This window comes from Oxyura jamaicensis, chromosome 23, assembly GCF_011077185.1.
Source record: "Oxyura jamaicensis isolate SHBP4307 breed ruddy duck chromosome 23, BPBGC_Ojam_1.0, whole genome shotgun sequence".
Classification (NCBI taxonomy): Eukaryota; Metazoa; Chordata; class Aves; order Anseriformes; family Anatidae; genus Oxyura; species Oxyura jamaicensis.
This window is the reverse complement of record NC_048915.1, coordinates 5,674,454-5,701,005: the sequence shown is the minus strand read 5'-3', so window position 1 is coordinate 5,701,005 and position 26,552 is coordinate 5,674,454. Positions and strand designations below refer to the sequence as shown.

General features: G+C 68.7%; 1 protein-coding gene across 5 annotated transcripts in view; it reads left to right on the top strand.

The window, feature by feature from the left end:
* ADGRB2 (adhesion G protein-coupled receptor B2) overlaps positions 1-26,002 on the top strand; it is a 36,754-nt gene extending 10,752 nt beyond the window's left edge. The window contains exons 1-32 of one of the 5 annotated variants that reach the window (XM_035345496.1): positions 4,422-4,722; positions 6,672-7,494; positions 11,171-11,254; positions 12,358-12,522; positions 13,656-13,820; positions 14,835-14,999; positions 16,018-16,182; positions 16,250-16,351; positions 16,479-16,585; positions 17,006-17,200; positions 17,283-17,351; positions 17,442-17,550; positions 17,623-17,769; positions 18,216-18,291; positions 18,364-18,466; positions 18,612-18,655; positions 19,620-19,746; positions 20,233-20,336; positions 20,610-20,712; positions 20,935-21,085; positions 21,342-21,411; positions 21,532-21,598; positions 21,709-21,794; positions 22,344-22,442; positions 23,226-23,397; positions 23,485-23,580; positions 23,756-23,795; positions 23,956-24,593; positions 24,901-24,936; positions 25,296-25,400; positions 25,535-25,588; positions 25,697-26,002. In XM_035345496.1, coding sequence (XP_035201387.1) covers positions 6,687-7,494; positions 11,171-11,254; positions 12,358-12,522; positions 13,656-13,820; positions 14,835-14,999; positions 16,018-16,182; positions 16,250-16,351; positions 16,479-16,585; positions 17,006-17,200; positions 17,283-17,351; positions 17,442-17,550; positions 17,623-17,769; positions 18,216-18,291; positions 18,364-18,466; positions 18,612-18,655; positions 19,620-19,746; positions 20,233-20,336; positions 20,610-20,712; positions 20,935-21,085; positions 21,342-21,411; positions 21,532-21,598; positions 21,709-21,794; positions 22,344-22,442; positions 23,226-23,397; positions 23,485-23,580; positions 23,756-23,795; positions 23,956-24,593; positions 24,901-24,936; positions 25,296-25,400; positions 25,535-25,588; positions 25,697-25,885 — 4,641 coding nt within the window. In that variant the 5' untranslated portion in view covers positions 4,422-4,722; positions 6,672-6,686 and the 3' untranslated portion in view covers positions 25,886-26,002. Of the gene's footprint in view, positions 1-4,421; positions 4,723-6,504; positions 7,495-11,170; positions 11,255-12,357; positions 12,523-13,655; positions 13,821-14,834; positions 15,000-16,017; positions 16,183-16,249; positions 16,352-16,478; positions 16,586-17,005; positions 17,201-17,282; positions 17,352-17,441; positions 17,551-17,622; positions 17,770-18,215; positions 18,292-18,363; positions 18,467-18,611; positions 18,656-19,619; positions 19,747-20,232; positions 20,337-20,609; positions 20,713-20,934; positions 21,086-21,341; positions 21,412-21,531; positions 21,599-21,708; positions 21,795-22,343; positions 22,443-23,225; positions 23,398-23,484; positions 23,581-23,755; positions 23,796-23,955; positions 24,594-24,900; positions 24,937-25,295; positions 25,401-25,534; positions 25,589-25,696 lie in introns of those variants that run through there. The other 4 variants (XM_035345492.1, XM_035345495.1, XM_035345493.1 and 1 more) reach the window with 4 other exon arrangements.
* Positions 26,003-26,552: the final 550 nt, after the last annotated feature.

Genomic DNA, 26,552 nt, shown 5'->3' with positions numbered 1-26,552 from the left:
GGGGGGGTGGGGGGCGCAGCCGCCGTACCGGGGGTCCCCGGGGCTCGGTGCCCGGTGCGGGCAGCGGCATCCCCCGGGCGGCCCCGGCCCTGCCGGGAAGTTGCGCGGGGCTGCGGCGGCGGCGGCGGCGGCGGCGGCGCTCCGCTTGCACCGGGCATGCCCGGGGGGGGCCGGTCCCCGGCGGTGCCCCCCCTGCGAGCAGCGCGGGCGGCCCCAGGGCAGAGGGGCTGCGTGCGTGGGGGTGGGCACGGGTACACTCGTGGCACCACCGCGCTGTGGCATCGTGTCCGGCAAGGCCGTGGGTGCCCAGTTGCCCAACAGACGTCCCCACTAGCCCCGCAGGGCACACGCGTGCTGCTGGCCTGGCACCCGTGGGCCTCCCCACGGTGGAGCCAGCCCCACGCCGTCACCCCTGGCACGGGTCCCGGTGGATCGGCAGGCATGGGCAGGCGTGCTGGCACCGTGCCGGGGGCAGGCGGGTGTGCAGCCCCCCCGTGTGAGGCTTTGTTCAGCCGAGGGCTGTGGGGAGCCCCTGGCCCCGTGCCATGGGGCGAGCGGCACCCGGGGCCCGTGGGTGTGCGGCGAGGGCACACGTGGGCACCCAGCGTGTGCTGGCGCGGGCACGTGCAGCGCGCAGGTGGCAGCCGGATCCGGGGGAAAACAGGGGGAGCTGCTTCCCTTCCCGGGGGACCCATGAGCACGGGGGGGGGGGGGGGCACAGATGGAGCCACGCCATGCATGTGTGTGCGTGTGTCCATGTGGGTCACTTGTTGAAGCTCCGGGAGATTCCCTGCAGCCCCAGCCCAGCCGGGGCGGAGGGTGCTCGTGCACCCTGCCTGCATGGTCGGCGCCGGGGGCTCGTGGCAGCACGGTGTGTGAGCAGCCCTCTGCTTTTCTAGGTCATGTCACTGCTGCCTGTGCCGGATGGCGCCTGGCAGCCGGGGCTGCCAGTGATGTGGGGACTGACCCCGAGGAGGTGGCCTTGGGGTGGCCGGGCTGTGCCACGCCGAGCGTCTCGTTGGGGTTTCGGCCGGGTGCTGCTGACGGATGGGGCGCGTGGAGCTGGTGGCATGGGGCTGGCTCCAGGCTGTGCTCTGGGAAAGCACCGGGGGTGGCGGGGTCACGCAGGGCGGATGGCTTGGGCTGATCTCTGTCCTGTGAAGGCTGTGGGGTCGGAGCTGGGCAGGGTGTGGGGGGAGCCGGCGCGTGGGCTCGCTTGGCCCCAGCACGGAGGCAGTAGGGAGGAGCGGGGCGGCCGCGGCTGTCGTCACTGTCACTGTCGCTCTCGCTTGGCTGCCCTCTGGCCGCCCTCATCGGGGATGCTCGGCGCCCCGCTTCCCAGTGGGGTTCGGTACGAGCTGCGTGGCTGGCGGGGATGCTGGAGGTAGCTGTGGGGCAGCATCAGGCCCCCTGCACTGGAGCCTGGCAGCGGTTCCTCTCCGAGGTCTCCGCGGCTGCGCTGCGTGCCTTGCCACCACATCTGGGGTTCTGATCCAAGGAGTCTGCAAGAAGCTGGGATGATGCTACAAATCCGCTCCGTACCGGAGAGAAAATGGAAACAGCCGGCACCGCGTGTGGCTTGCTCTCCAAACGTGGCTGAGGAGCTCCAGGACGTGCTCCTCCCTCTGCCTCCGGTGCTGCTCGATGCCTCAGAGGACTCGAGCAGCGCGGCTCTGCTGCCTGTGCTCGGCTGAGGCTTCCCGGGGAGCTGCGGTGTGCTCGGGGCTCTGCAGCGGGTCCGTGGCTTGTGGAGAGCCCCGTCTGGGCACCAACCCCCTGCACAGGGGCACCGCAGCCCATTGGAGCCAGCTCTGCCGCCGGAGCTGTGGGAATAGATGGGTTTTCCTTTGCCCTGGCTGTCCCATCGCTGCCGGGTGACAGATCTGGGGCAGGACAGCCCTGTCCCCGCTGAGTTGGCTGCGCTGCAGGACAGGTTCCCCCTTTCCCTGCCCAGAAGGAGCAAGTACAACGGATGGGCTCGGCTGGACGCACGGACCCCTCCGGGCTGGCCTGCTTTGACGCCTCGATGCTTCTCCAAGGGAATTTGGACCGAGGCCCTGCAAACTCATTTCCTACCACGCCACCATCCTCTAATGGGGACGGGGCTGGCTCCAAGCCACCCGGCTCGGTTGCCAAATGTCAGAGCTCCGTACCTCCTTGGTGCTTGCGAGGGCCATCGTGCCCGCCCCGCTCTCAGCCCGTCTGTCCCTTCTTGATGCCCTCCAGGAGTGGGATGGATCCAAGCCCGTTCTCCTCCCTGGGGAGCGGCACTTTGGGGGCTCCTGGCAGGTCTGGATCCAGCTGAGAAGTGGGACGACAAAAATCCCTCCCTGGCATGAGCACACGACCAGGCTGTCACCTCTGGTGCCAGCCCTGGCACTTGGACCCCCCCCTTCCATCCCCTATCCTTGGAGACCCCCTGGAGGCCCCCAGCCCTTTGCACGGTGCCAGGGCAGGAGGGAGCTGGTGGCAGAGGGAGCCGTGGCCGGCGGCGCTGCAGCTGCTTGCAGGAGGCTCTGGGAGAGCAGCGGGAGCAGCCACAGCCCCTGCGGTGCCTGGCTGGGGGGCCCTGGCCCCCGGGGACCCCACAGCTGCTGGGGGGAGCAGGCACACGCTGTTCCCTGGCAGAGCGTAATCCCTAATCCCGGAGGAGATTTCGCTGTGCTGTCTCTCGGCCTTGCTTTTGGAGTGGAGTTTTACCAACAGCAGTTAAGTAAAATAAATAAAAGGGTCTGTGCTTGCCAGTGGTAGCGGGGCTGAGCCAGTGATTGGCAAACCAGCACCATTAATTAGGGCTCCGCGCCGCTGCCAGCCTGCGTGCTTCAGGAAAGGTGGTGGCAGCGAGCCGGGGAAGCCAGCGGGAGAGGGGGAGCGAGCGGGGAGTGCGGAGACGTGCGGGCAAGGGGGGGGCAAACGTGGTCCGAGGCGCCAGGGGGGTCGCGCAGCTCCTGCAGGAAGGCGCACGGCGAAGCCAGCTCCCTGCTGAGCGCACGTGCGTGTGCACAGCAGCACGAGCTGCACACCCACGGGTGCACACGCGTGCACGCCTCTGGAGGAAGATGTGTTCTGGGGGGGTGAGGAAAGAAGGCTGTGATTTCGGTGGAGTTAATCCAGCACGTTCACCTGGCGAAGTGTTCATTAGTGGATGGAGAGGCTCTGCTGGTGGTGGGGGCTTGGTGCTGGGGTCCCTGTGCCGGGAGGATGGGCACAGGGAGGAGCAGGGTCCAGGAGCCCTCACAGGCAGGGGGGCTGAAGGCAGAGGTGGTTTTGAAGCTCCCTTTTAACCATGATCAAAGATCCTGGGGATGGGAGGTGGGCAGGCTCACCCTGCGGGGGCTCAGGAGGAGCTTGTTAAAGTGCTTTGTTTGCCGGCGGTCACCTCTGGGCAGCTGCGAGGTGCTCGGGTGCGATGGAGCACCTCGCGCCCAGCAGCCATGTGGCTGTGCATCCATCCCGGCTGTGCTGAGCCGTGCTGAACTGAGCCGTGCTGAGCCGTGCCGAGCCGTGCTGAGCTGAGCTGAGCCGTGCTGGGCTGAGCCATGCTGAACTGAGCCGTGCTGAGCCGTGCTGAGCCGTGCTGAGCTGAGCCATGCTGAACTGAGCCGTGCCGAGCCGTGCTGAGCTCTGCCACCTGCCAGCCTGCTTCTCCTGACGGCGTTGCCTTGCAGCACGGAGCGGAGCTGCTCCCGCCGTGGTCCAGCGCCCGGTGCTGCAGGACTGCCCGGCCCTTCCTGCCACTCGCGCCCTTGTCCCGAGTCATCCTCGCCTTCAGAGCTCTCACGGATCGTATACTTTATTTAGCCTATTAAAGGAACACTGTCGGGTTAAAAACCGTGTCTCTTAAAACCCAAATCTCCTTTACTTTGCTATTAATCGTTTCTCAGATTATTAATGCCAGCAGGGCTTAGTGCTGCCCCTTTATCGCTTTTGGGGCTGTTTCTTTGTTTCTGCCCTCGCCTGGATCAGAGGGGCCGCAGCTCCCGGCCCCCTCGCCCCAGCCCCGGGGCCGCTGGTGCCTGCGGGCTGGGCGGGCTGGAGCTGCCCCAGATCCCCTCGAAATCGCCCTAAATGCGAAGATCTTTGGGGAAACAACCTGTTCGTGCGGTGTGAGCACGCCTGGGGCGGTCTGGTGAGGAGCTGTGCCTCCTCCTGCCGTGCTGTGGCTGCTGTGCAGGGAGAGGCGAGCCCTGGCCAGATCCTGCCGGTCACCGGAGCCCAGCTGGATGCGGGCACCCGGCGGCGATGGAGCGGTGCCCGCGCTCCGAGCGGGGCCGCTGCTCCTCCCTCCGCGGCGCGGACGCGAGCCGGGGCTGTCATTTCCTCGCAGGCGCTCGCAGGCTCTGTAATGGCTCTTTAAAAGCTTTAATTAAAAACCCACCCCTCCCCTCAGCCCAGGCGGGGAACAAAGGGAAATGAGAGGGGCTGGAGCAGGCTGCAGCGGGTGCCTGCGGCGGGCGAGCGTGCCAGCAGTGCCAGCCGGGCTGCGGGCAGCAGCAGCAGCTCCTGTGGCCCAGCGAGGCGCTCGGATGCGGCACATCCCTGGGGGCAGCCGGGGCCCCCCAAGCCCACGGCTGCCAGCATGGGGAGGTGCGTGCCGGGTGCTCTCCTCCACGAGGGACGGGGCCGTTTTGGAGCCATCTGGGCGATGGGCAGCGGGGCTGGGGTCACCGGAGCACGCGGACGGCGACGCTGCAGGGCGCGAGGTGCTCGCCGCGGTGCCAGGTAGGGGGAGCGTTGGCGGCAGCCCCGGCCCCCCACCCCCCCCCGAGCCGCTCGGCAGCGCTGACCCCCCGCCGGCCCCCCGCCGGGTCACTCGGTGCCCCCGCTGCTCGGTGTCTTCTCGGGCCCAGCTTGCAGCTCAGTGAAATATTTTCACTGCAGCAGCCACAGCAAACGCTGCGGGGAGCGGGGCTGGTGCTGAACGAGCTGAAATGGATTTGATCGGCTCTTAACGAGCCCTGGCCTTCGGCAGCAGCTGCGGCAGCGGTGCTCGGGCACATCCTGACCCCGCTGGGGTTTTGGGGTGGGGGAGGCTCCCCGCGGTGCGGAGCTCCTGCCCGGCTCTTGCGGGGCAGCGTGATTAAAATGTGGGGAGCCCAGGGAGCAGGGGAACACCCGGCAGTGCCGTGATGGCAGCAGGCGCCCTGCCACGGCCACACTGGGTGCTGGCAGGAGCCGGGTGGGCAGCGGGGCCGAGCATCCCCGCTCGCTGCTGCCGGGCGAGGGAAGCAAGCACCATCTTGTGTCCCTGCCAGGCTGCGGGAGCCCCGCGAGCTGCAGAGCGGCAGCGTGTCCCTGCCTGACCTCCTCCTCCCCCTCCCCTTCTTCCTCCTGCTCCTCCTCCTCATCCCTAGGCTTCTTGCCCCCCCGGAGCAGCACAGGGTGGGTGGGCATCCTCCAGGGGACCCCAGGTCCTTAATGCTTGTGGAGCCCCGGCAGGGCCCTGGTGCAGCTCCAGCCGCCCCTTGGCTCCCTGCTCTGGGGATCCCCCATTGAAGCAGGCTGGAAGTGGCCGCAGGGGAGCGGGGTTCTCTTTCCCTCTCCCCCCCCATCTCCCCTGCTTATATCTGGGGGGTCACACCTGGATCCGGCCACCTGCCTGGCTGCTCCCCACGGCACCAGCCCGTCCCTGCCCCTGTGCCCTCCTCCCCGTGCCCGTGGGCTGCTGGCGGGGCTGGGTGCTGGTGCCGAGCCCCAGCACTGTCGGGGTGGCAGGAGCAGCGCCCGCCTGTTGCGCGGGAGCCGGGTTATTTTTAGCTCCCTAATGTGCCCGGCGCGGCGTTGGCGCAGGCTCAGCCGAGGCTCAGGCTCCCTTCCCATTTTGCAGGGGCTGCCCCAGGGCTGCCAGTGGTACCGGGGCCTCGGCCGGGGCGTGTTTGGGATCTGTAGATGTTGCTTTGGGATGGAGAGGAGCCTGGCTTAGCCCGGGGGGTGAGGGGCCACCTCCCCAACCTCGCAGGCCACCCCCTGGCCTGCGGAGCGGTGCCGACACGCGCTTGGTGGCCTTCGCCTCTGTAAAGCCACGCTCTGGTCCCACTTAATAAGGCCACCGCATGCATTATTTTATTAATGAGTTATTAAAAAGCTATCCGCAGTGATGCCGCTGCATACCCGGCGTGGTTCCCAAGTAATACGTGCTTTAACGATCACTTGCCCTGTGCCAGGCTCTCGCAGCAGGTACGGGGGGGTGCCCCAGCTCATCACCCTGGGCTCCTCCAAGCACCCACCCTGTCCCTGAGCTGCCCCGGGGGGGGCAGGAATAGCCCCAAGGCTTTTCATAGCCCTGTCCAGGCAGGCGCTGCCTGGTGGCTCCTCGCCCAGGATGCGCAGGGCGAGTGGTGGCTTGGTGGCCCCGGCACCGAGTGCCCACTTGCCACGCGGCTGCTGCCCTCGAGTGAGTGGGAGCAGGGTCTTGGGGGCTGTGGGACAAAGCCCCCTGCCTGTGATGTGCACTGACAGCACGGGGCCATCTCGGTACAGCCAGGGCAGGGGGCAGAGGGCACCGATGGCTGTCCCTGCAGGCTGGGGGCACCCTGGGCGCTGCTCCCACGATGTCCGGGGCTCGGTGCAGGGTGCTGCCCCCCCGTACCAGCTCTGCAGCGCGGAGCCTGCGGTGCCGTGACTCCCAGTAAGCATCTGTCTGTCCGTCTGCCCATCTGTCTCTCCCCCAGGGCAAATGCCATAGGATGACCGCTGCTGGTCCCCTCTTACTGGCTGTGATTTCGTCTGTCCTGTGGCTCACGCGGGGCTTCGACCCGGCTCCCAGCGCCTGCTCAGCCCTGGCCTCCGGCGTCCTGTACGGCTCCTTCTCGCTCAAGGACCTCTTCCCCACCATCTCCTCCGGCTGCTCCTGGACCCTGGAGAACCCTGACCCCACCAAGTACTCGCTGTACCTCCGCTTCAACCGCGAGGAGCAGGTCTGCACCCACTTCTCGCCCATGGTGCTGCCGCTCGACCACTACCTGGCCAACTACACCTGCGACCCGCGCGGCGAGGCCACCAGTCCCCCGCCCTCCCCGCAGCAGCCGCAGGAGGAGGAAGAGGAGGAGGAGGAGGAGGACGAAGCCGAGCTGGAACTGTGTGAGGGCGCGGGGCCCTTCACCTTCCTGCACTTCGACAAGAACTTTGTGCAGCTGTGCCTGGCGGCTGAGCCCGAGGCGGCGCCGCGCCTGCTGGCCCCCCAGGCCCTGGAGTTCCGCTTCGTGGAGGTGCTGCTCATCAACAACAACAACTCCAGCCAGTTCACCTGCAGCGTGCTGTGCCGCTGGCTCGAGGAGTGCCTCCAGGCGCCCGGCACCCGCCGCTGCGGCCTCACCCACGCCGGCTGCAGCTGCCAGGCGGAGAGCCCCCCGGCACCGCGCCGCAACGGCTCGGGGCACGCCGCCCGCACGCCCGCCCCGCCGCCCCCCGCCGCCACCCCCACCGAGCGCTGCTGCCCCCCCGAGCTGCATTCTGCGAATGCCAACGGGTTCGACCTGCCTGAGGTGCCGCACGGTGAGTGGGGCGTGGGGGGAGCCCTGGGGCCGGGGGGGCTCCCTGCTCCGCGCAGGCTCCCCCCTGCGCAGGAGGGGCAGGTTGGGCACTGGTGAAGGAGCCACCACAGGACCGTAGGATCATAGAATATCCCGAGCTGGAAGGGACCCGTAAGGATCATCGAGTCCAACTCCTGGCACCACACCTGCTCCATCCTGCTCCTGCACACCCCTTGGGACAGGGCTGCAAGCCGTGCACTTTTCACGGAGCCGGGAAGCCGTGCACAGGATGAATCCTGCCCGTGCACGCTCCCTGGGGCAGGAGGGTGCCCGTCGGGCGCTGTGCACGGAGCAGGGAAGCCATGCAAAGGGCAAATCCTGCCCGTGCCCGCTCCCGGCTTGCGGTGCAGCCCCCCTGAGCAGTAGGCAGGCTCAGCAGAGCTGCACGGAACCGCAGCTCGCTCTGCGCCACGGCTGTTTTAGCACAGCCCCAGGGCCGTGCTCGCCGCCTCCCCGGCTGGGCCTGCTGCTCGGCTGACCGGGAGCGGGAGCCCTGTCACTCTGCATTGGTGGAGACGCGGAAAACAATTTGCAGGTAAAATGACCCTTTCCCATGGCAAATTACCCTTGACTGCTGCAGCCCGGGCGCTTGTTATTCCAGGCAGGATGTGGCGGCACGGCACGGCCGGGCTGTTAACCAGGCGGAATGAAGCCATTTGCTCATTTACCAAATTGCAGGAGCCTCAAGTGCAAATAAAGCAGCCACGCTGGTCCGTGGGCGCCGGGCAGCGAGCCGCCTTGACCCGGCACTCCCTGCACCCTGAGTCCGGGCACCCCGGGGTGGCCGTGGGGGACCTGGGGGGCACACATCTGGCCAGATGTTCCCCCGCAGGCAGTGCCCGGGGCTGCAATCCCCAGCTCAGCTGTTCACGGTCTTTATCCGGGGCGATGTTGTTCCCAGCAGATTAGGTGGTGGTGGCGGTGCTGGGCTGCGTGTCTGTATAATTTCATTGGGTTTTAGCATTTGCTTCAGGAGCTAAATGTCATTATGGGCAGATCCCCCGAATAAATCCCCGGTCCGTTTCAGCTGCGTGCTCATAAATCGCCTCATCCCGAGGGGAGCTTCTTGATCTGATTTTTTTTCTTCCTTTTTTTTTTTTTTTTTTTTTTTTTTTTCCCTTTAAAGGCAAGTCTGCGTGGAGGATTAAGAGCTCAGGGCAGGGCCCAGGTGCTGTTCCTGGGCTCAGCCTCGCTCCCCTTCTGCCCGTGGTGCCTGGGGATGCTGCGGGGGCTGCCTCCTGCTGTGCCCTGCATTGGCAGCCGGTACCTGGGCTGGAGGATGCCCTCTGATATTGATTCCCGGGGGGGGCTGCACCTCCTGGGGGGGGTTAGCAGCAGTGAGCATGGCTCACAGGAGGGTGCTGGGGCCCTTCCCAGCACACCGGGGTGCTGAGCCACCCGCCGGCTCTCCACCCGGCAGCACGGCAGCCAAGCTCCTGCTCCTTCCCAAATCACGTTTGACATTCAATTAAAACCCCGAGGCGCCCAGAGGTAACGAGTTATTGCAGACGGAGCCGCGGGGGCAATTCGTGGCCTCGGCAGCTCTTGGCACCCCCAACACCGTGCGCCCCCCGGCACAGCGTCCCTGAGCCCACCGGGGCCGGAGCACAGAGCGCCCTTCATGGCAGCGAGGGGGGGTCCGGGGCTCCCACCTGGCCTCCCCCGTGCCCCCCTGGGGGAGAAAGGGCTCCTTTCAGGGCGGCAGGCAGGGCTGGGGGCTGAATGGCGCCTGTGAGCCGAGCCTTGGCGGGCGCCCAGCGCTGATCTCACCGGCTCTCCTCCGCTGAGCGCCGCAGCCGCGCAGGGGCTGGCGCCCGCCCAGCCGCTCCCCGGCCTCCCCGCTCCCAGCCCGGGTGATGCCGCGGGGTCCCCAACCCCAGCGCTGTCCCCTCTGTGCCTGGAGGGGGGACGGGGGACACGGCCACATGAAGCGTGGCACCCGGTGGGCACCCGGTCCGTGCAGGCAGAATCCCCAGGATGGGCGGCTGTAGGGTTGGGGTGTTGTGGGTTGGTTTGGGGCACGTTGTCCCAGTGCTGTCTGTGTGTCCAGCCCCCTGTGTTTTTGGGGGATCCTCGCGGGTCTCAGCCCCGCAGCTCTGGGGCTGGCTCAGGGCCACGTTGCCCCTTGCACCAAAGCCCCAGCCCCTCAGACAGCAGCCACCAGGGCGCTGATGCCAGGACGGGGCTGCGGGCTCCCAGCTTGTGGGGATACGGCAGCCATGGGGGACAAACGGGGGTCCCCAGGAGGACATCCCCCCTCCCTGGAAGCTGTGCTGTGGGGCACGGTGAGGGGCTCCAGGGCAGGACCCTGCGTGGGCGCTGGGCAGCGGGGCCTGGGGGTGGCTGCGGGCAGGGCCCTGGCGCAGGCGCGGTGCGGTGACAGCCGGGGATTTAGTGCCCTCCCAGGGAAATTGGATTTGGTGCCTGTCGAACACGGCTGGGGAGAGCGCCCTCGTATATCCTCCAGATTTATGGCTTCCCCCAGGCTCCTGCCGTGATGGGCGTAATTCTGCCACGCCGCTCATGGGGATGGGTGGTCCCGTGGTGGGCTTGGCACCGTGGCCGGACAGAACCTGGGGGTGGCCCCAGGCCCCTGTGGGGTGCCCCGAGAGGAGCCAAGGGATGCAGCCGCTGCATCCGTCGGGCCCAGGCAGGGTCACTCTGAGTTGAAGGCAAAAGTCAGTAAATTTGGGTCTGTTTTACGGCACCAATAAGTGTCAGTGCTCCTGCCTGGGGCTCGTTTATCACCTGTGTGTGTTGCATAGGGAGCCACAGCCTGCCCAGGGCACTGCTGGGTGCTCCCTGCCCGTGCCAGGTGTCCCTGTGTCACCTCCCCTCCATCCCTCGGGGATATCACCGTGCCCTGCTGGCTGTGCAGGGGCAGCTCAGCGAGGTGCTCGCACCACCCCGACCAGCAGCCGAGTGCCCGTGGTGCTTTGGGCTCCGTGTGCCACCCTCTGCGATGCCCGGGGGGGACATGGGTGCTGCCCAGGGGGACATGGGTGCTGCCTGGGTGCTTCTGCTGCCCGCGGGCTCCCGCGGCAGCGCCTGCACCCCAATGTCCCCACACCATGGCCAGGGTGAGTGCCTGGGAGCAGTGTGTGGGGGCATGGGGATGGGGGACACAAGGGTGGTCCCAGGGGGCTGGGCAGGAGGAAGCCAGGGAAGGTTGCCCCTGCGCCCGCAGTGTGTGCCTCTCCGCTGAGCCCTCCACATGCCAGTTAATTTCACGCCAAGTGCTCTTGATGGATCTCTTGTTATTTTTGGTGAGCTGAGCCATAAATTTGTGCTACCTCACTGCAGCAATCTGTTAAGTGGGGACGGGAGAGCACCGCTGCGCTCCGCTAGCCGCGTGCCCTGGGGGCGCGGGCACCCCGGGGTGCACTGGGGACGCGGGTACCCTGAAGTGCAGGGGCTTATTTCAGCCCAAACTGCCAAAAAGCAGGGGCTGGCAGAGCTGTGATGTGTTCTGGGGGTGGTCACGAGTGTGCTCGGCCACCTCTAGCCTTCAGGAAGCCACGTGGTGCTCAGCGTGGGGCTGGGCATCCCTGTCCCACCCTGCAACGTCCCTTGGCTCGCAGCGTCCCAGTCCCGTGCCTGCCCCTGCCCGCTCTCACCGGAGCCCTTCTCTCTTCCAGGCAATGCGGTTGAGGAGAACCAGAAGGTGAAAACCCAGTGGCCCCGCTCGGCGGACGAGCCGGGTGTCTACATGGCCCAGACAGGTACCGGGGACGGGAGCAGGTGGCGCTGGGCTCGGCCGTGGGCAGGGCGGCGGAGACGGAGTGACTTCCTTTGCTTCCTGCCCACGGACTGACTTAATTTGCTCCATTTATACATTTTTTTTCCTTTGCACCTTCCTCTGAGGGTTGTAAAGCAGGAAAAAAAATCCATTAATTGTTTCGTTCAAATGTATTTATTTGGCAAATTCATCTGGGTAATTTGAGCGTGCCGCTACCCCTCCCCAGCACCCCCTGATTTATGGGTCGAGGGCTCGGAGGCGAGCGGGGAGATGGATGGCCCCAGCGCCGGGCCGTGTGTCTGGCACGCCGATCTCCTCCCCGCTGCGCTCGGCTGCTCCCGGGTCCTGCGCTGCTGGTCGCATCCTGCCCCGGGGAGGTGCTGGGCAGAGCCGGGGGGCAACCTCGGCCACCCCAACGCCAGTCCTGGGGACAGCCCTGGCCCCCAGCCCAGCTCAGCGGGCTGTGCTGGTTCCCAGCCCCATTTCCAGCCTGCCCATTTCCATTCCCACTGGCCAGGGGGAAGCAGGACCCCTGTGGGGCAAACGGCCCCATCCCGAGCCCCCGCCTCACCCTGGGCTTCCCGTGTGACTCAGAGCCGCCGGTGGGCACGGGCACCTCGGTGGGAGCAGAGCCTGTCTGCGGGACAAACCATCCCCTTCAGAGCCCTCCTCTGTACCTTCCTTTTTAATTTAAACTGATGGCCTTTCCTCCGAACTGTCCAACGGCTTCAGATAGATCATCAAGCTTAATAAGAGCCAGGTGCTTGGAAATGTCAGGGCCACGGCTGCGCGGCAAGGGCGAGCGGGGCCGCCTGTGCCAGGCTCCCTCAGGCACCCAGGGCTCTCACGGGACCCTGTGCTGGGTCACATCCTGCGCCCAGGGCCCTGTGCTGGGTCAGATGCTGTGCCCGGGGCCCCTGCTCCGGGTTTGGAGGGCGGCAGCACCGTGGTGGGGGCTCCTTCGCCCTGCCTGCGTCCTCAGTACCAGGGCGCTCTCGGCAGCTCGTCCTCGCTGCTCCCGGTGCTGGTGGGGACCCCGCGGGCTCCCTGGGCAGCCCCCAGCCCTCACCCGACGTCTCCCCCCAGGGGACCCCGCGGCAGAGGAGTGGTCCCAGTGGAGCGTCTGCTCCCTGACGTGCGGGCAGGGCTCCCAGGTGCGGACGCGCTCCTGCGTCTCCTCTCCCTACGGGACGCTGTGCAGCGGGCTGCTGCGCGAGACGCGGACCTGCAACAACACGGCCACCTGCCCAGGTACGGGGGGCACGGGGGGGGTTCAGTGCCGGGATGGGGGTGCCCAGCACCGTCTGGGCACCACGGGCTGGGCGGGCGGGTGGCTGGGGACACTTGCTTGTGTGGGGGTCTTGGTGGTGTGGAAAATGGGGGTGCCTGGGGGCGCACAGGGAGGGTGGCTTCGTGCGGCGGTGGCAGCAGGAGCAGCAGCCCACCAGCTCTCCCCCGTCGTGTCACCTCCCCTGCTGCGGCAGCTCTTGGGGATCCACGGGGGGAGGCACCTGCAGCGTGTGCCCCCGTGCCCTGCCTGCCCCGTCCCAGTGTCCCTACTCTGCTCCGTCCCCATCCCCAGCGGATGCCGAGAGCCTCGGGGCTTCCCTGGGGAAGTTTGGAGCTGGGGGAGAGGCCGGGGCTGGAGCCTGTGCCGTGAGGCTGGGGCTGGGGGTCTCGTGTGGGGCAGGAGGTGGCTGAGCTGCTCCAGCACAGTCCTGAGCAGGAGCGAGCAGGATGGATGCCTGCGATGGCACCGGCAGTGCCCTGCCCCCCGGTCTGTCTGTCCACAGTGGGGTCTGTGTGTCCTGTGTGGGACTGTGGGGACCGGTGGGACCTCGAGGTGCAGCCGCAGCAGCCAGGCTGCCCCATCCAGGAGGTGTCGGGGGCTTTGCAGCCCATAACACGTGGATGCTCCCCTCAGTGTGGGGGCATTGGGGCCACCTCGGCTCGCAGAGCATCCTCTAGGACGCTTGGGAGCCCCGAGGTCCCTGAGTGCTTCCTGAGCGAGCCGAGCTTGTGCGAGTGCCACGCGTGCAGGGGCTGTGCCCGCTGCTTCAGTGCCAGGGCGAAAGAGGCTGTGCCAGGGCGGGTGGGCACGGGGCACCGCCGGGATCCCAAAGGGACACCAGAGCCAGGCGGGGAGCACCACCGGGACAGCACCACCGGTGCCCGCTCGGGGCCTTAGGGGTGTGAAGGTGGGGAAGGTGCCGGTGCCACAGGGCGAGGAGGGGAGTGGAGACCATGCCCAGCCCTGCTGCAGAGCAGCGGCCGTGGGCACGAGGGGTCTGCTCTGCCCAGGACCCCTCAGTACCAGGAGGGAGGCGCAGGGAGGCTGCAGCCCCCGTGGGGCCGGGCCGTGACGGCGCTGTGCTGTGTTGCAGTTCACGGCGCGTGGGAGGAGTGGTCCCCGTGGAGCCTGTGCTCGGTGACCTGCGGGCGAGGGGCCAGGACCAGGACGCGGCGGTGCGTGGCCCCGCGGCACGGAGGGAAAGCCTGCGAGGGCCCCGAGCTGCAGGCCAAGCCCTGCAATATCGCGACCTGCCCGGGTCAGTACCGCTCCCCCTCTCCCCCTGCTCCCCCCCTGCCCGCCCGGCCGCGTCCCCAGCCCTGGGACGGCTGGGAAAAGCCACGAGGCGGGAGCCAGGGCTTTGCTCCCGGTGCAGGGGCTGCGGCGGCGCAAGGTACAGGCGGTACGGCCGCTGTGGCACCGCCACAGGGACCTGGCACAGCCCAGGGGCACAGGGGTGCGATGGCACGGGCTGCACCCTCCTGTCCCGACGGAGAACCAGCTCCGTTGGCCGTGCAGGGGGGCCTGGAGCCCCCGCCACGGGCAGGAGGGGACAGCCGCGGGGCGTGCTGGCACCTGGGGTGGCGCAGGGATGTTGTGGGGCACTGGGAGGTGGCTGGAGGGGGCTGTGGGGGCTGTGTGTGCGCGGGTGGCAGCGCCGTCACCGTCTCTTCGTTCTCCTGGCACGGTCACAGCCAGGGACACTGTGTTGGGGCCGGTGGCCTGCGGGGACATCCTGCGTGTGGCCTGGTGAGGCTGGAGGTGGGCTGGGGGCAGGAGGAGCAGGGGAGCCCCTGGGCTCAGGGTGCACCCATGCCCCCTCCCTCTGCAGCAGCAATGGCAGGAACATGTCCCCGCAGCACGGGGCTCTTGCCACGCTCCCTGCCTGCCTGCAGAGACGCTGCCAGAGCCACGGAAGCTCCAACAGCTCCTTCCCTGCCTGCCCAGGCCCCCACAGCAGCGCTGGGGCTCAGGGGTTTGGCATGGAGCAGCGGGGGGGGGGCTCCCAGCGGGTCCCACAGGGTGCACCTGCAGCAGGGCTGGGCACTGTGGTGCTGTAGGGTCCGCCGCTGCGGGGCTGGGGGGCCAGTCCCGGTGACAGGACCCCCCCCAGGGTGGTGCAGGGCTGGGCGCTGCCTGCTCCGAGCTTCGGCACGCGGAGCTGGCACGTCGGTAGGCTGGACCCGTTGCACAGGGAGCGGGGGGCGGGCGGCGGGGTGCCGGTGCCGCCGGCCCGGGGGGCGCTGACGCCGCTCTCTCGTTGTCCCCGCAGTGGAAGGGCAGTGGCTGGAGTGGGGCGCCTGGAGCCGCTGCTCCGTCACCTGCGCCAACGGCACGCAGCAGCGCACGCGCAAGTGCAGCGTCTCGGCCCACGGCTGGGCAGAGTGCCGGGGGGCCCACGCCGACGCCCGCGAGTGCTCCAACCCCACGTGTCCCAGTAAGGCCCCGCGCGCTGGGGGTGGGGCGAGGCGGGGGGCACGGCACGCTGCTGGTGTGGTGCATCGCGGTGTGGCGTACCGGCACGCGGCCGGGCTGCGAATCTGCCTTAAAGCTGATGCGGCGTCACCGATGGTGATGCCAGGCTGCTGGCACCCTGTGGAGTCACCGTTTGGTGTCGCCGTTGGTGACGTGAAGCTGTTGGCACGCTGCAGCATCACTGTTTGGTGCCACCATCGGTGATGCCAGGCTGCTGGCACCCTGCGTTGTCACCGTTTGGTGTCACCGTTGGTGACGTGATGGTGCCGTCAGCCCACACGCCCCCTCGGTGCGGATGCGGGTGCGTGGGGAGCAGGATGCCAGGGGTGCTGCTGGGGATCAGCAGCCACCCCCTTGGTGCTGGTCGCTGCCTCCAGACGTGTCCCAGCTGGAGGAGGAGCTGTCTGTGCTGGGCGTCCCTGCTGGACCGCGGCTAGGTGCTGGGGGGGGCGTCGGTGCCCGGGGGCTGCAGGCCCTGGTGCGCTCTGGGTGTGCAAGCTCTTGTGCACGTGCCCAGGGCAGCTCGGTGGGGCTGAACCCTGACACTGTCCCACCGCCCTGCTGCCTCCTGGGGCACAGGGATGGGGACACCGGGCAGGGGGAGTCAGCCAAAGGGCAGAGCCTGTCCTCCCCCTGCCCTTCGACTCCCCCACATCAGTCTCTGGCACAGAGGGAGGTGAGGGCTGCCCCCGGGGTGGGAGCGGGTCTGCGACGTGCCAGGGTGCCCTTGGGCTGCCGCACTGGAGCAGCCGGCCGTGCTGCACGGGGATGTTTGGTTGGAAGGAGATTTAAATTATCGATCCAGGGATTTCATCCCCGCCGAGCTTTCCATCCGTGGCACGGCGTGCAGCCACAGCAGGGGCCCACCAGCCCTGCCCCGTCCCCCGTCCCTGTCCCCCCCCCATGGCCCTGGGTGTCACCCACCAAGCCAAGCCGGGCATCCGGCGGCCGGGGGCCCCCACCGTGTCCCTGCCCCGCAGCCGACAGCAAGTGGGGCCCCTGGAACCACTGGAGCCTCTGCTCCAAGACCTGCGACACGGGCTGGCAGCGCCGCTTCCGCATGTGCGAGGGCACCGGCATGCAGGGCTACCCCTGCGAGGGCACGGGCGAGGAGGTGAAGACCTGCAACGAGAAGAAGTGCCCAGGTACGGGGCAGCCCCCGGCGCCCGCCCCCGGTGCCCGTGCCGTGCCTGACCCCCTCTCGCCCCGCAGCCTACCACGAGATGTGCAAGGACGAGTACGTCATGCTGATGACCTGGAAGAAAACCGCCGCCGGGGACGTCATCTACAACAAGTGTCCCCCCAACGCCACAGGTGAGGGGCACGGGGGGGGGGGGCACTCCCCAGTCCCCCGGGGGCTGCAGGGGACGGGCAGAGGCGGCTGATGGGGACGCGGCTCCTGTGCTGGCCTCGAGCCCCCTGCCCCTTGTGTCCTGCGCAGGGTCTGCCAGCCGCCGGTGCCTGCTGAGCCCCCACGGGGTCGCGTACTGGGGTGTGCCCAGCTTTGCCCGCTGCATCTCCCACGAGTACCGATACTTACATCTCTCAGTAGGTGCACGCTCTGGCACGGCCCCCATCCCCAGGGGTCCCCAGCCCCTGTTGCCCTCCCCTGCTGTCCCCAGCCGGGGCAGGGACCCCTCGCCACTCCCTGGGGGGGGTTAATTCATTGCCCTGGGTGCTGGCACCAGTCAGATGCCACATGGGGAAAGAGACAGAGGTCCCCAGGCAGGGCTGGGGGGGAGGGCAGCGTCCTGCAGCTGGAAGGGGACCCCAGACCTGCTGCGTCCTCAGGATGTGGCTTTCGGGATGGGAAGGACCCCCCCCGCCCCCCGCTGTCCCACTGCTGCCCATTGGTGCAATTAGCTCTGCAGTGCCCCTGGCTCTGCGCTTGGTGAGGGGTTGGGGGCACAGAGCACCTCAGGGGGTGCTGGCAGCGGGGTGACACCCGTGTCCCCCCCCCCGTACAAGCTGCGGGAGCACCTGGCCAAGGGGCAGCGGGTGCTGGCAGGCGAGGGCATGTCGCAGGTGGTGCGGAGCCTGCTGGAGCTCATGGCCCGCAAGACCTACTACAGCGGGGACCTGCTCTTCTCTGTGGAGATCCTGCGCAACGTCACCGACACCTTCAAGAGGGCCACCTACACCCCGTCCTCCGAGGACGTGCAGGTACCGAGCCGGGGACGTGGGGGGCACCCCGGGGAGGTGGCAGCAGTCGGTTCCCCAGCCCCGCTGACCCCCGTCCCCGCAGCGCTTCTTCCAGGTGGTGAGCTACATGGTGGACGCGGAGAACCGGGACAAGTGGGAGGACGCGCAGCAGGTGAGCGGCACAGGGCTCGGGCTGGTGGCCAGGGTGGCCACGGTGTCCCCCCCTGCCGTGGACGCCCCCGAGCTGCTCGCCCTCCCGCAGGTCTCTCCCGGCTCCGTGCACCTGATGAAAGTGGTGGAGGACTTCATCCACCTGGTGGGGGATGCGCTGAAGGCTTTCCAGAGCTCCCTCATCGTCACCGACAACCTGGGTGAGTGGCGGGGCGCGCAGGGGACGTGAGGGCGTGGGGAGCCGGCTGCTGACGCCCGCTGTGCCCCGGCAGTGATCAGCATCCAGCGCGAGCCCGTCTCCGCCGTCTCCAGCGACATCAACTTCCCCATGAAGGGGCGCCGGGGCATGAAGGACTGGGCGCGCAGCTCCGAGGACAAGCTCTTCATCCCCAGGGAGGTGCTCAGCCTCGCCTCCGCGGGTACGGCGCACGGCGTGCGTGTGAGCTGGCATCATCGCGTGGCACACGCCCCTGTGGCTGTGCACGTGTGGCTGCGCACATCTGATGCTGTGCACACGTGTGAGCGTGCCCCTCCGGGAGGCTGCATGTGCATGGGTGTGCGTATGTGTGAGCTGGTGTGTCTGGGGCTGCGTGGGTGCAGGTTTGCGGCTGGCCCATCTGGGAGCGTGCGTGTGCGAGCACGCGGGTGGCATCCTGCCAGCCCACGGCTCTGCAGGTCTCCGTGCCAGCACCTGTGTTGGAGGGGCGCGTGTTCTCGCCCCCGTGTCTGGAGCAGCCGCGTGGGCTAGCCCATATCTGCGTCTGCTCGCCGGGTGCACGTGTGCCGTGTGTGCCCGCGCGTGTGCTGGGCGCTGGCTCCGCGCCCCCCGGGCCACGGCACCGCTCTCCTTCCCCTCTCTCTGCAGAGCTGGACGAGTCATCCCACTTCGTCATCGGGGCCGTGCTGTACCGCACGCTGGGGCTAATCCTGCCCCCGCCCAGGTGAGTGGGGCTGCCCCGCTGCCCCCACCATGTGCCCCCGTCCATACGACAGCCGCCGCCTCCTCCCTGCAGGGCCCCGCTGGCCGTCACCTCCAAGGTGCTGACGGTGACCGTGCGCCCGCTGACCAAGCCTGCCGAGCCCCTGGTCCTGGTGGAGCTCTCCCACGTCATCAACGTGCGTGTCACCTTGTCACCACTTGTGTCCCATCGCTCCGAGGGCACTGGGGAGCCGGGCAGGTCCCGGGGGGGGGGGGGCAAACACCCCCTGGGGGCTGGCAGCAGGCAGTGGGCACACTGCTCACCCCCACATCTGTCCGCAGGGCACGTCCCACCCGCAGTGCGTCACCTGGGACTACTCGAAGACGTGAGTGGGGCGCGGGGGCAACGTGGGCAACCCCACTGAGGGGGGGCAATGCTGGGAGCTGGGGCCGGGCTGTCCCCGTGCCCCGGTGGCACCGAGTCCCCGGGGGAGGGCAGTGCAGCAGGGCTGGTGCCGTCCCGTGGCCAGCTGCGGGATGATGTTCCTCGTGCGGGTATCGATTTGTTCCCGCGTGCTGCCGGAGCCGGATGCCTCCCGCCTGCCAGATGCAATTTGTCAGCACGGCGCCGTGGCAGGAGAGAGGGAAAGTAGGGCACGGCGGGGGGGCTGTGCTGCAGGGTGGGGGGCAGCACCTGCGGGTGCTCTGCGCCTCGGGGTCACCGGTGCCGGTGCATCCCCCCGGGGAGCCTGGGGCACCCCAGTGTGGCTCCTGCGGTGACGGGGAGGCACAGGGCTGTACTGAGTGTGGTGGGTCTCAGCCTGTCCGGGGACACGTCCCCAGCTGTCCCACAGACCGAGGTCCCCATCTGCTGTGGCTGCGTTCCCTGTGCCCTGCGCACGGCCAGCGTCCCCATGGGGCTCCCCCTCCTGGCACTGTCCCTTGCAGGGGTGGCCCTGGGGCTGCCCAGGAGCATTTTCCCCAGAGGTGTGGCTTTGCAGGGGGCAGTGTGGGTGGGGGGGGGCCCCGGCCCCCCCCCCCCCCCCCCCCCCCCACCTGTACTGCCCCAGCCCCGTTCCATCCCCACCAGCCTCCTCCCAGGCCTGGCCCCCTCCCTCCTGCGGTTTCAGTTTGCCCCCCCTGGTCTGGATGAGATGATTAAAGACCAAGGCTCGGTGCCGCACCACTCCCCGGGGGGATCGGCACCTCGGGCCCCGCTGCGGGCTGGGTGGGCCCCTCGGGCCCCGCTGGCTGGGGCCAGCAAAGGGTTAAGCGAGGAGCAGCGAGGGGCTGCGTGTGGGTCTGATCACTTCAAACTGCTCGCTCCCTCGTTCTCGTCCCATTAATCAGGGATGCTGGCTTGGGAAACTGGGACACGGAGAGCTGCCAAACCCTGGAGACCCTCCCGGCGCACACCAAATGCCAGTGCCGCCAGCTCGCCACCTTCGCTGTCCTCGCCCAGCTGCCCAGGGACCTGGTAGGGGACGGGGACGGCGTGGGGGGGGACACACCAGGGGTGGGGGTGCTCCCTGGGCGGCGGGGCCTGGCTGAGGTGGGGGTCTCAGGGCATGGTGGCATTGGCAGGGGCTGCACAGGGGTGGCACAGGGGGGATTTCAGACTGGGGGGGGCTCCCCGAGGAGAGGACCCCTGCACCCCCAGCACACTGAGGGTGTGCTGCAGTGGGCAGGGTGCCGCAGGGCTCCGGATCAAGGAGGGGTCAGAGCCCTCCTGGCACACGGCCCCAGCAGCCCCCACCCCATTGCTATTCCACCCTCATCCCCCGTCAGCATGGAGATGGGCACGGGTCCCCAGGAAGGCGCCTCGGCCGCGCTGCCACCACTCATTCCCCTCCGCTGGCACATGGGAGGGGGTCCCCAACCGGGAGGGACAGAGGGGCACGGCAGGGGGCAGGGAGCAGCCACAGGGGGGCCGGGCTCAGCCTCGCCCCCCCTTTCCCCTCAGGCCATGGACCCCTCGGGCACCCCCTCGGTGCCGCTGATGATCGGCTGCGCCGTCTCCTGCATGGCCCTGCTGACCCTGCTGGTGATCTACGCTGCCTTCTGGAGGTGACCGCCCCGGCGGCTCTGGGGACAGTGGGGACCCTGGGGGGGGGGTGTGAGAGATGTGGGGAGGGGGAGCAAAGGGGGGCACAGTGTGAGCAAAAGCTGAGCTCAACGTGGTTATAAGCAGCGTGCAGGGAAGGGACGTGGGGTGGGAGAGGTGCCCTGGCCGTGCGCTGCTATCCCTGGGGCAGCACTGGGGGGAAACGGGACGAGGGGGGGACATGGGATGAAGAGGGGACGGGCCGGTGCCCTGGCCCCACGCCGCTGCCCCCGCAGGTTCATCAAGTCGGAGCGCTCCATCATCCTGCTCAACTTCTGCGTCTCCATCCTGGCCTCCAACATCCTCATCCTCGTGGGGCAGTCCCAGATGCTCAGCAAGGTGGGTACAGCGCCGTGCCATGGGCTGGGGTCCGAGCCCCCTGGGGGGGGCAGCTCCTCCCGGCTCCCAGGGGCAGATTAGAGTTGGATTAACTCAATCTCGGGATTAAACTCTTTGCGTGGCGGCTTTGACACAACCCTCGCCCGGGCGTGGGAGTTTAACCGCCACGGTGCTGGCGCGTGGCCGTGCCGCATCCCCTAAGGTGCCGCGTCCCCGGCACAGGGCGTGTGCACCATGACGGCCGCCTTCCTCCACTTCTTCTTCCTCTCGTCCTTCTGCTGGGTGCTGACCGAGGCCTGGCAGTCCTACCTGGCGGTGATCGGCCGGATCCGGACACGCCTGGTCAGGAAGCGCTTCCTCTGCTTGGGATGGGGTAAGGGCCTGGCAGGGCTGGGGGGGCAGGGGGGAGGCACCGCACACCCCGGTACCCGCAGGGGTTGTTGAATCCCTCCGAGGGAAACTGAGGCACGGGGGCGAGCAGGCTCTCTGAGACCGGCCGAGCCATGGGGGGCTGCCAGAAGGGCCCCGATCCGTGTCCCCATCCTTCGGGGCTGTCCCGGAGGTGGTGCTGGGGGGCACAGCGCCGCTGCCCCCCTGCAGCTCGGCCCCGTCTCCCCTCCCTCCTCCAGGTTTGCCAGCCCTCGTGGTCGCCGTCTCCGTCGGCTTCACGCGGACCAAAGGCTACGGGACGGCGAGCTAGTACGTGGGGCTGGGGGGATGCAGGAGCGTGGCAGCAATGTGGGGTCAGGGGATGGGGACGGGGATGGAGCAGGGGTGTCCCCCCCCTGCCATGACCCCTGATACCCCCGGTCCCCGCAGCTGCTGGCTCTCGCTGGAGGGTGGTCTGCTCTACGCCTTCGTGGGACCCGCTGCTGTCATTGTGCTGGTAGGCTGCCCCCCCCCCCGGCCCCCAACCCCCCCCCCCCCCCCCCCAAAGCTCCCCCTGGCTCAGAGGGGGCCGTGACAGCCCTAACCCCGGCTCTGTTCCCCCCCCAGGTGAACATGCTGGTCGGCATCATCGTGTTCAACAAGCTCATGTCCCGCGACGGCATTTCAGATAAGTCCAAAAAGCAGCGAGCTGGGTAAGTGCCCTGCGCCCGGCGGGGCTGTGCCGGGGCCACCGCGGAGCCCCCTGCCCTGCCGTGGGGCCTGGGGGGGGCCGTGGGGGTCCCTTGGGAGCGGGGCTGAGCACGGGGCAGGCTTAACCACACCGGTGGGCGGCGGGACCGAGCCGCATGCTGGGGGCTGCCGGGGGGTAGCGGATGGGGAGGGGGCAGCCACCCCGTGCATCCCCCAGGGCCAGGGGGAGCCGCTCACTGCGGACCCCCCAGCACCACCAGGGGAGGGGGCTGAGCCCCCCTGCCCGTCCCGGCTGCCGCTTGGCCACCCCTGCTCGCCATTAACCGCTGTGTCGCCGCCCCGACTAACCCGGCTCTCTCTCTCTCTCTCTCTCTCTTTCTTTTTCTCCCTCCATTTGCTTTCTGCCCGCGTCCGTCCGTCCATCCGCCCGTCCATCCCTCCATCCGTCCCCATCCTGCCCTCCCCCGGCCTTGCTGTCCCCCGCCTGCCTCCCCGCGTGGCCCGGTCCTGGCCGCGGGGGCGCCGGGGGGGTGGTGGTGGTGGGCTCGTAGCTCGAAGCCCCCCCCCTGCGGCAGCCTGCTGCTGAAATGCACCAAGTGCGGCGTGGTGTCCAGCGCGGCCATGACCTCCGCCACCGCCAGCAACGCCATGTTAGTGCCCGCTGCGCCCCCGCCCCGAGCACAGCCTGGCACCGGAATTTTGGGGAGGGGATCCTGGGGGGGCGGGGGGGTTAGGGTGGGCTCTGGGCACCCCCTTTCCTCCTGGGGATTGGGGCCGGGGGGTTCTGTGGGCAGGGAGAAGGCTGAGTGCTCGGGGCGGCCCCCGGGCGTGGGGGGCACACGTTCCCCCCCCCGCAGCCATCACGCCTGCATGGCTTCCCGCGGGTCACCTCATCGCTGCCGCCGGGGCGCGGGGGCTCGGCCCCTCCTGCCTGGGGTGGGGGGAGCACGGAGGGCAGCACTGGGGGGGAGGTGATGGGAGCATCCCCGGGACCCCTTCCATGGCACGTGGGCCCCCCCCCGGGTGCTGGCTGGGCCACGTGGGATGGGCTGTGACACTGCCACCCTGTCAGCCTGCTGCCCCTGCTGCAAGGGGTTTAGGCCCCCAAAAGCAGGGCTGAACCCCCCCCTTCTGCTGGCTGGGGGAGGCTGAGGGTCACCCCATGGCCCCCCGGCACCACTGTGGGTCCGGCTCTGCTGGATGGGGACAAGCAGAGCCCTGTCCCCCTCGCCCCAACGAGGGCAGTGCCGCCAGCACCCAGCCAGTGCCGGCACGGGGACGCGGAGCAGGAGGGGGGGGCGCTCGGTGCTGGTGGGGTTTTGGGCACCGGGCTCTGCACCGTGTGGGCACCCCGGGGAGTAAGGGGGGGCTCGGGGCTCTGCCGGGGATGCCCCCATGGTGGGCTCACCTCTGCCCCTCTCTCCCTGCCCCAGGGCATCGCTGTGGAGCTCCTGCGTGGTTCTGCCTCTGCTGGCGCTGACCTGGATGTCGGCCGTGCTCGCCATGACCGACCGGCGCTCCATCCTCTTCCAGGTCCTCTTCGCCGTCTTCAACTCTGTCCAGGGCTTCGTCATCATCACCGTGCACGGCTTCCTGCGCCGAGAGGTGGGGGCGGGGGTGCGGGGGGGGGGACGGACCCCGGCCGCGGGGGGGACCCCGGCCGCGGGGCCGTGACCGGCTGTGTGTCCACAGGTCCAGGACGTGGTGAAGTGCCAGATGGGGGGGTGCAGGGGCGAGGAGAATGAAAACTCCCCCGACTCCTGCAAGAACGGGCAGGTGCAGATCCTGGTGAGTGCGGCAGCGCTGGTGCGGAGTGGGGCAGGGCCCCCTGCACGCCCTGCTGGTCCCGGTGCTGGCCAAGATGCATTCACTTCCCCGCCTCTCTCTCTCTCTCTCTTTTCCTCTCCCCTCTCTCTCTCTCTCTCTCTCTCTTCCTTTTCCCCCTCTTTCTGTATTTTTATAGACAGATTTTGAAAAGGACGTTGACCTGGCGTGCCAGACAGGTGAGGTCTCTGCCGGGGACGCGTGCTGGGGATGGGGACATCGTGGTGCCACTCCTGGAGGGGCAGGCAGTGTGCACAGGGCAGGCACGGTGCCGGCACACCGGGGCTCGGTGCCCCGAGGGCTGCGCGGTGCCGGCCCTGACGCGCTGCCTGCCCACAGTGCTGTTCAAGGAGGTGAACACCTGCAACCCCGCCACCATCACCGGCACCTTGTCCCGCATCTCCCTGGACGGAGACGAAGACCCCAAGCTCAACACCAGCTCAGAGGGCGGCCTGGGTTTCTCCAGCCTGCCGGGCAACATCCCCGCGCCCAGCATCCTGGTGCAGGTGCCCAAGATGACCCCCAACGTGGTGGCGGAGCTGGGCGAGCCGCCGGCGCAGCCGGTGGGGCTGGAGGCGCAGGGCCCCGTGTACCTGTGCACCGAGAGCAGCCTGCGGCCCGTGGACTACGGCTGGCTGCGGGCCCCGGAGCCGCCGCGGGAGAGCGACTACATGGTGCTGCCGCGCCGCAGCGCCAGCCTCAAGCCCTTCCAGCGGGAGGACGGGCAGCTCGAGGAGGGGGCTCCCGGCGGGAAGGGGCGCCCGGCGGGCGAGGGGGACGCCTACCCCAGCTTCATCTCGGTGGAGCACGTCAACGTGAACCTGAGCCAGCCCTACGGGACGGTGAAGCATCCCTACGGGCTCCAGTTCAAGCAGCACCCCACGGTGCGGCAGATCCTGGCTTCGGAGCTGTCGGAGCGCAGCCGCACCATGCCCCGCACCGTCCCCGGCTCTGCCATGAAAGTGGGGTCCTTGGAGGTGAGCGGGGGCCCGGGGGAGCACGGGGCTGGGGTGCGAGCCTGCGAGCCTGCTTGGGACGTGCATGGGGTGGGGACCGCCTGGGGGAGAGCTGGGTGAGCACGCACGAGTGTGTGTGCGCGCAGGGTTGCAGGTTTGCCCTGCTCCTGTGCTTGCTGCTTGGCATCCCATAATCTGCTCGGGGCTGGCTCGGTGGAGCAGCCGGGCTCTGCCTGGGGCTGCTGGGCTCCCCCCGGCCCTGCAAAGACTTTTCCCTTTTCTTGTCTGCCTCTTCCCTGCTGCTCCGGCCCTGTGCACCCCCTGCCAGAGGAAGAGGTTGCGGTACTCTGACCTGGATTTCGAGGTGAGCCACGCAGCGGGTGGCACCCGACACGGGTGGGTGCCTGCGGGCTGGCCCTGGCTCTGCCTCAGCCCTGCCTCAGCATGAGCGAGAAGCCAAGCTCTGAGGAGTTTTATACCAGGCCATAAAGAGCACTGGCTTTTAATTAAAACACCAGAGCTGAGTGGGAATATTTTAGCTGGCTTCTGGGAGGAGACAGAGCTTGGCAGTGGTGTCACTTGGCTGGCAGCAGGGACTTTGTGTCCCACGGGGCTCTGGGCTGGGGTCAGGGAAGGGGATGGGGTCAGGGACGGGGACAGGGACGGGATCAGGGTGTGTACGGACACAAACCGATGTTGGTGGGCCCTGCTCTCACCCTGCAGAAGGTGATGCACACGCGGAAACGCCACTCCGAGCTCTACCACGAGCTCAACCAGAAGTTCCACACGCTGGACCGGTACCGGGCCCCTGCTGCCGGCAGCTCCAAGGTGAGGTCCTGAGGGCCGCATCCTGCCCGGCCTCCCCCTGCATGGACCGGGGTGCTCGGGGCGGGACAGGGGAGCTGGGGCTGAGCCCGGCAGCAGGGATGCTGCTGGGGCTGAGCACCGCGTCTTGTCCGCAGCGAGAAAAGCGGTGGAGCGTCTCCTCGGGCGGCGGGGAGAAGAGCACGGCCACGGTAAGTGCCGGAGCCAGCATGGGGTGGGTGGAGGTGGGGGGCTGTGCCCCGGGGCTGGGGGCTGTGGCCGTGCTCTGTGTGATCTGCAGCCCCTGCTTTGTCCCGCAGGATGCGGCCAGCCCCGATACGCAGCAGCCGCCGGCCGCACCCCCCAAGCCGTGGAGCACGTTCAAGGCGATGACCCTGGGCTCCCTGCCCAGTGCCCACCGCGACCGCCTCGAGCTGCGCTGCGCCGACTGGGAGGGTCCCTGCGCCGGCCTGGATGTGGCCGACGGTGACTTCCAGACAGAGGTGTGAGCGAGGAGCCCCGGCGCCCTGCCCGCCGCCGCCGCCTTCGCCCGGGGCACCCCGCAGCAGGAGCAGCCCGGACGCCGCCTTTGCTCCGTCCTCCTCCGCACCCGGGGGGTCCCTGCGGGGGGGAACCACGCACACCCGCCGCCCCCCGCCTGTCGCCGTGCGGTTCTTCCTCCCCGCTGCCCCCCCGGGACGTGGGTGCGGAGGGGACACGCGCACCCCCACGCACCCTCACCGATCACTTGCGCACCCGCTCGGCACCCGGCCGCCGAGGCCCTGGCATCTCCGTTCTTTTCTACCGGGACGTTTCTTCACGCAGTGCACCGTGTGCACGCGCGCGGCGGCCCCGGGCACCCTGCGTTGGGTGGCCCCGTGGCCGGGAGCTCTCGCCCCGTGGCCGCCCCCTCCCAGCCGTCCCCACCGTCCCCCCCTCCACGGGGCAGGTGCTGTCGTTGTTGGAAATAAAAGTTCACTCTCTGTGGTGCCGTGGGGCCGCGGCCGCCGCCTGCTGCTTCGTGTCCCAGCGCCGGGATGGGGACGGGGTGCCCGGCAGCCTGGGGGGACCTGGGCCCCCTGCACCGATCCTGCCGGCCAGAGCTGAGCCTGTCCCCGTGCACTGCTGCGCAAACGAGCGTCATGTTGCAGGAGCTGAGCGGTAAATTACATGGTA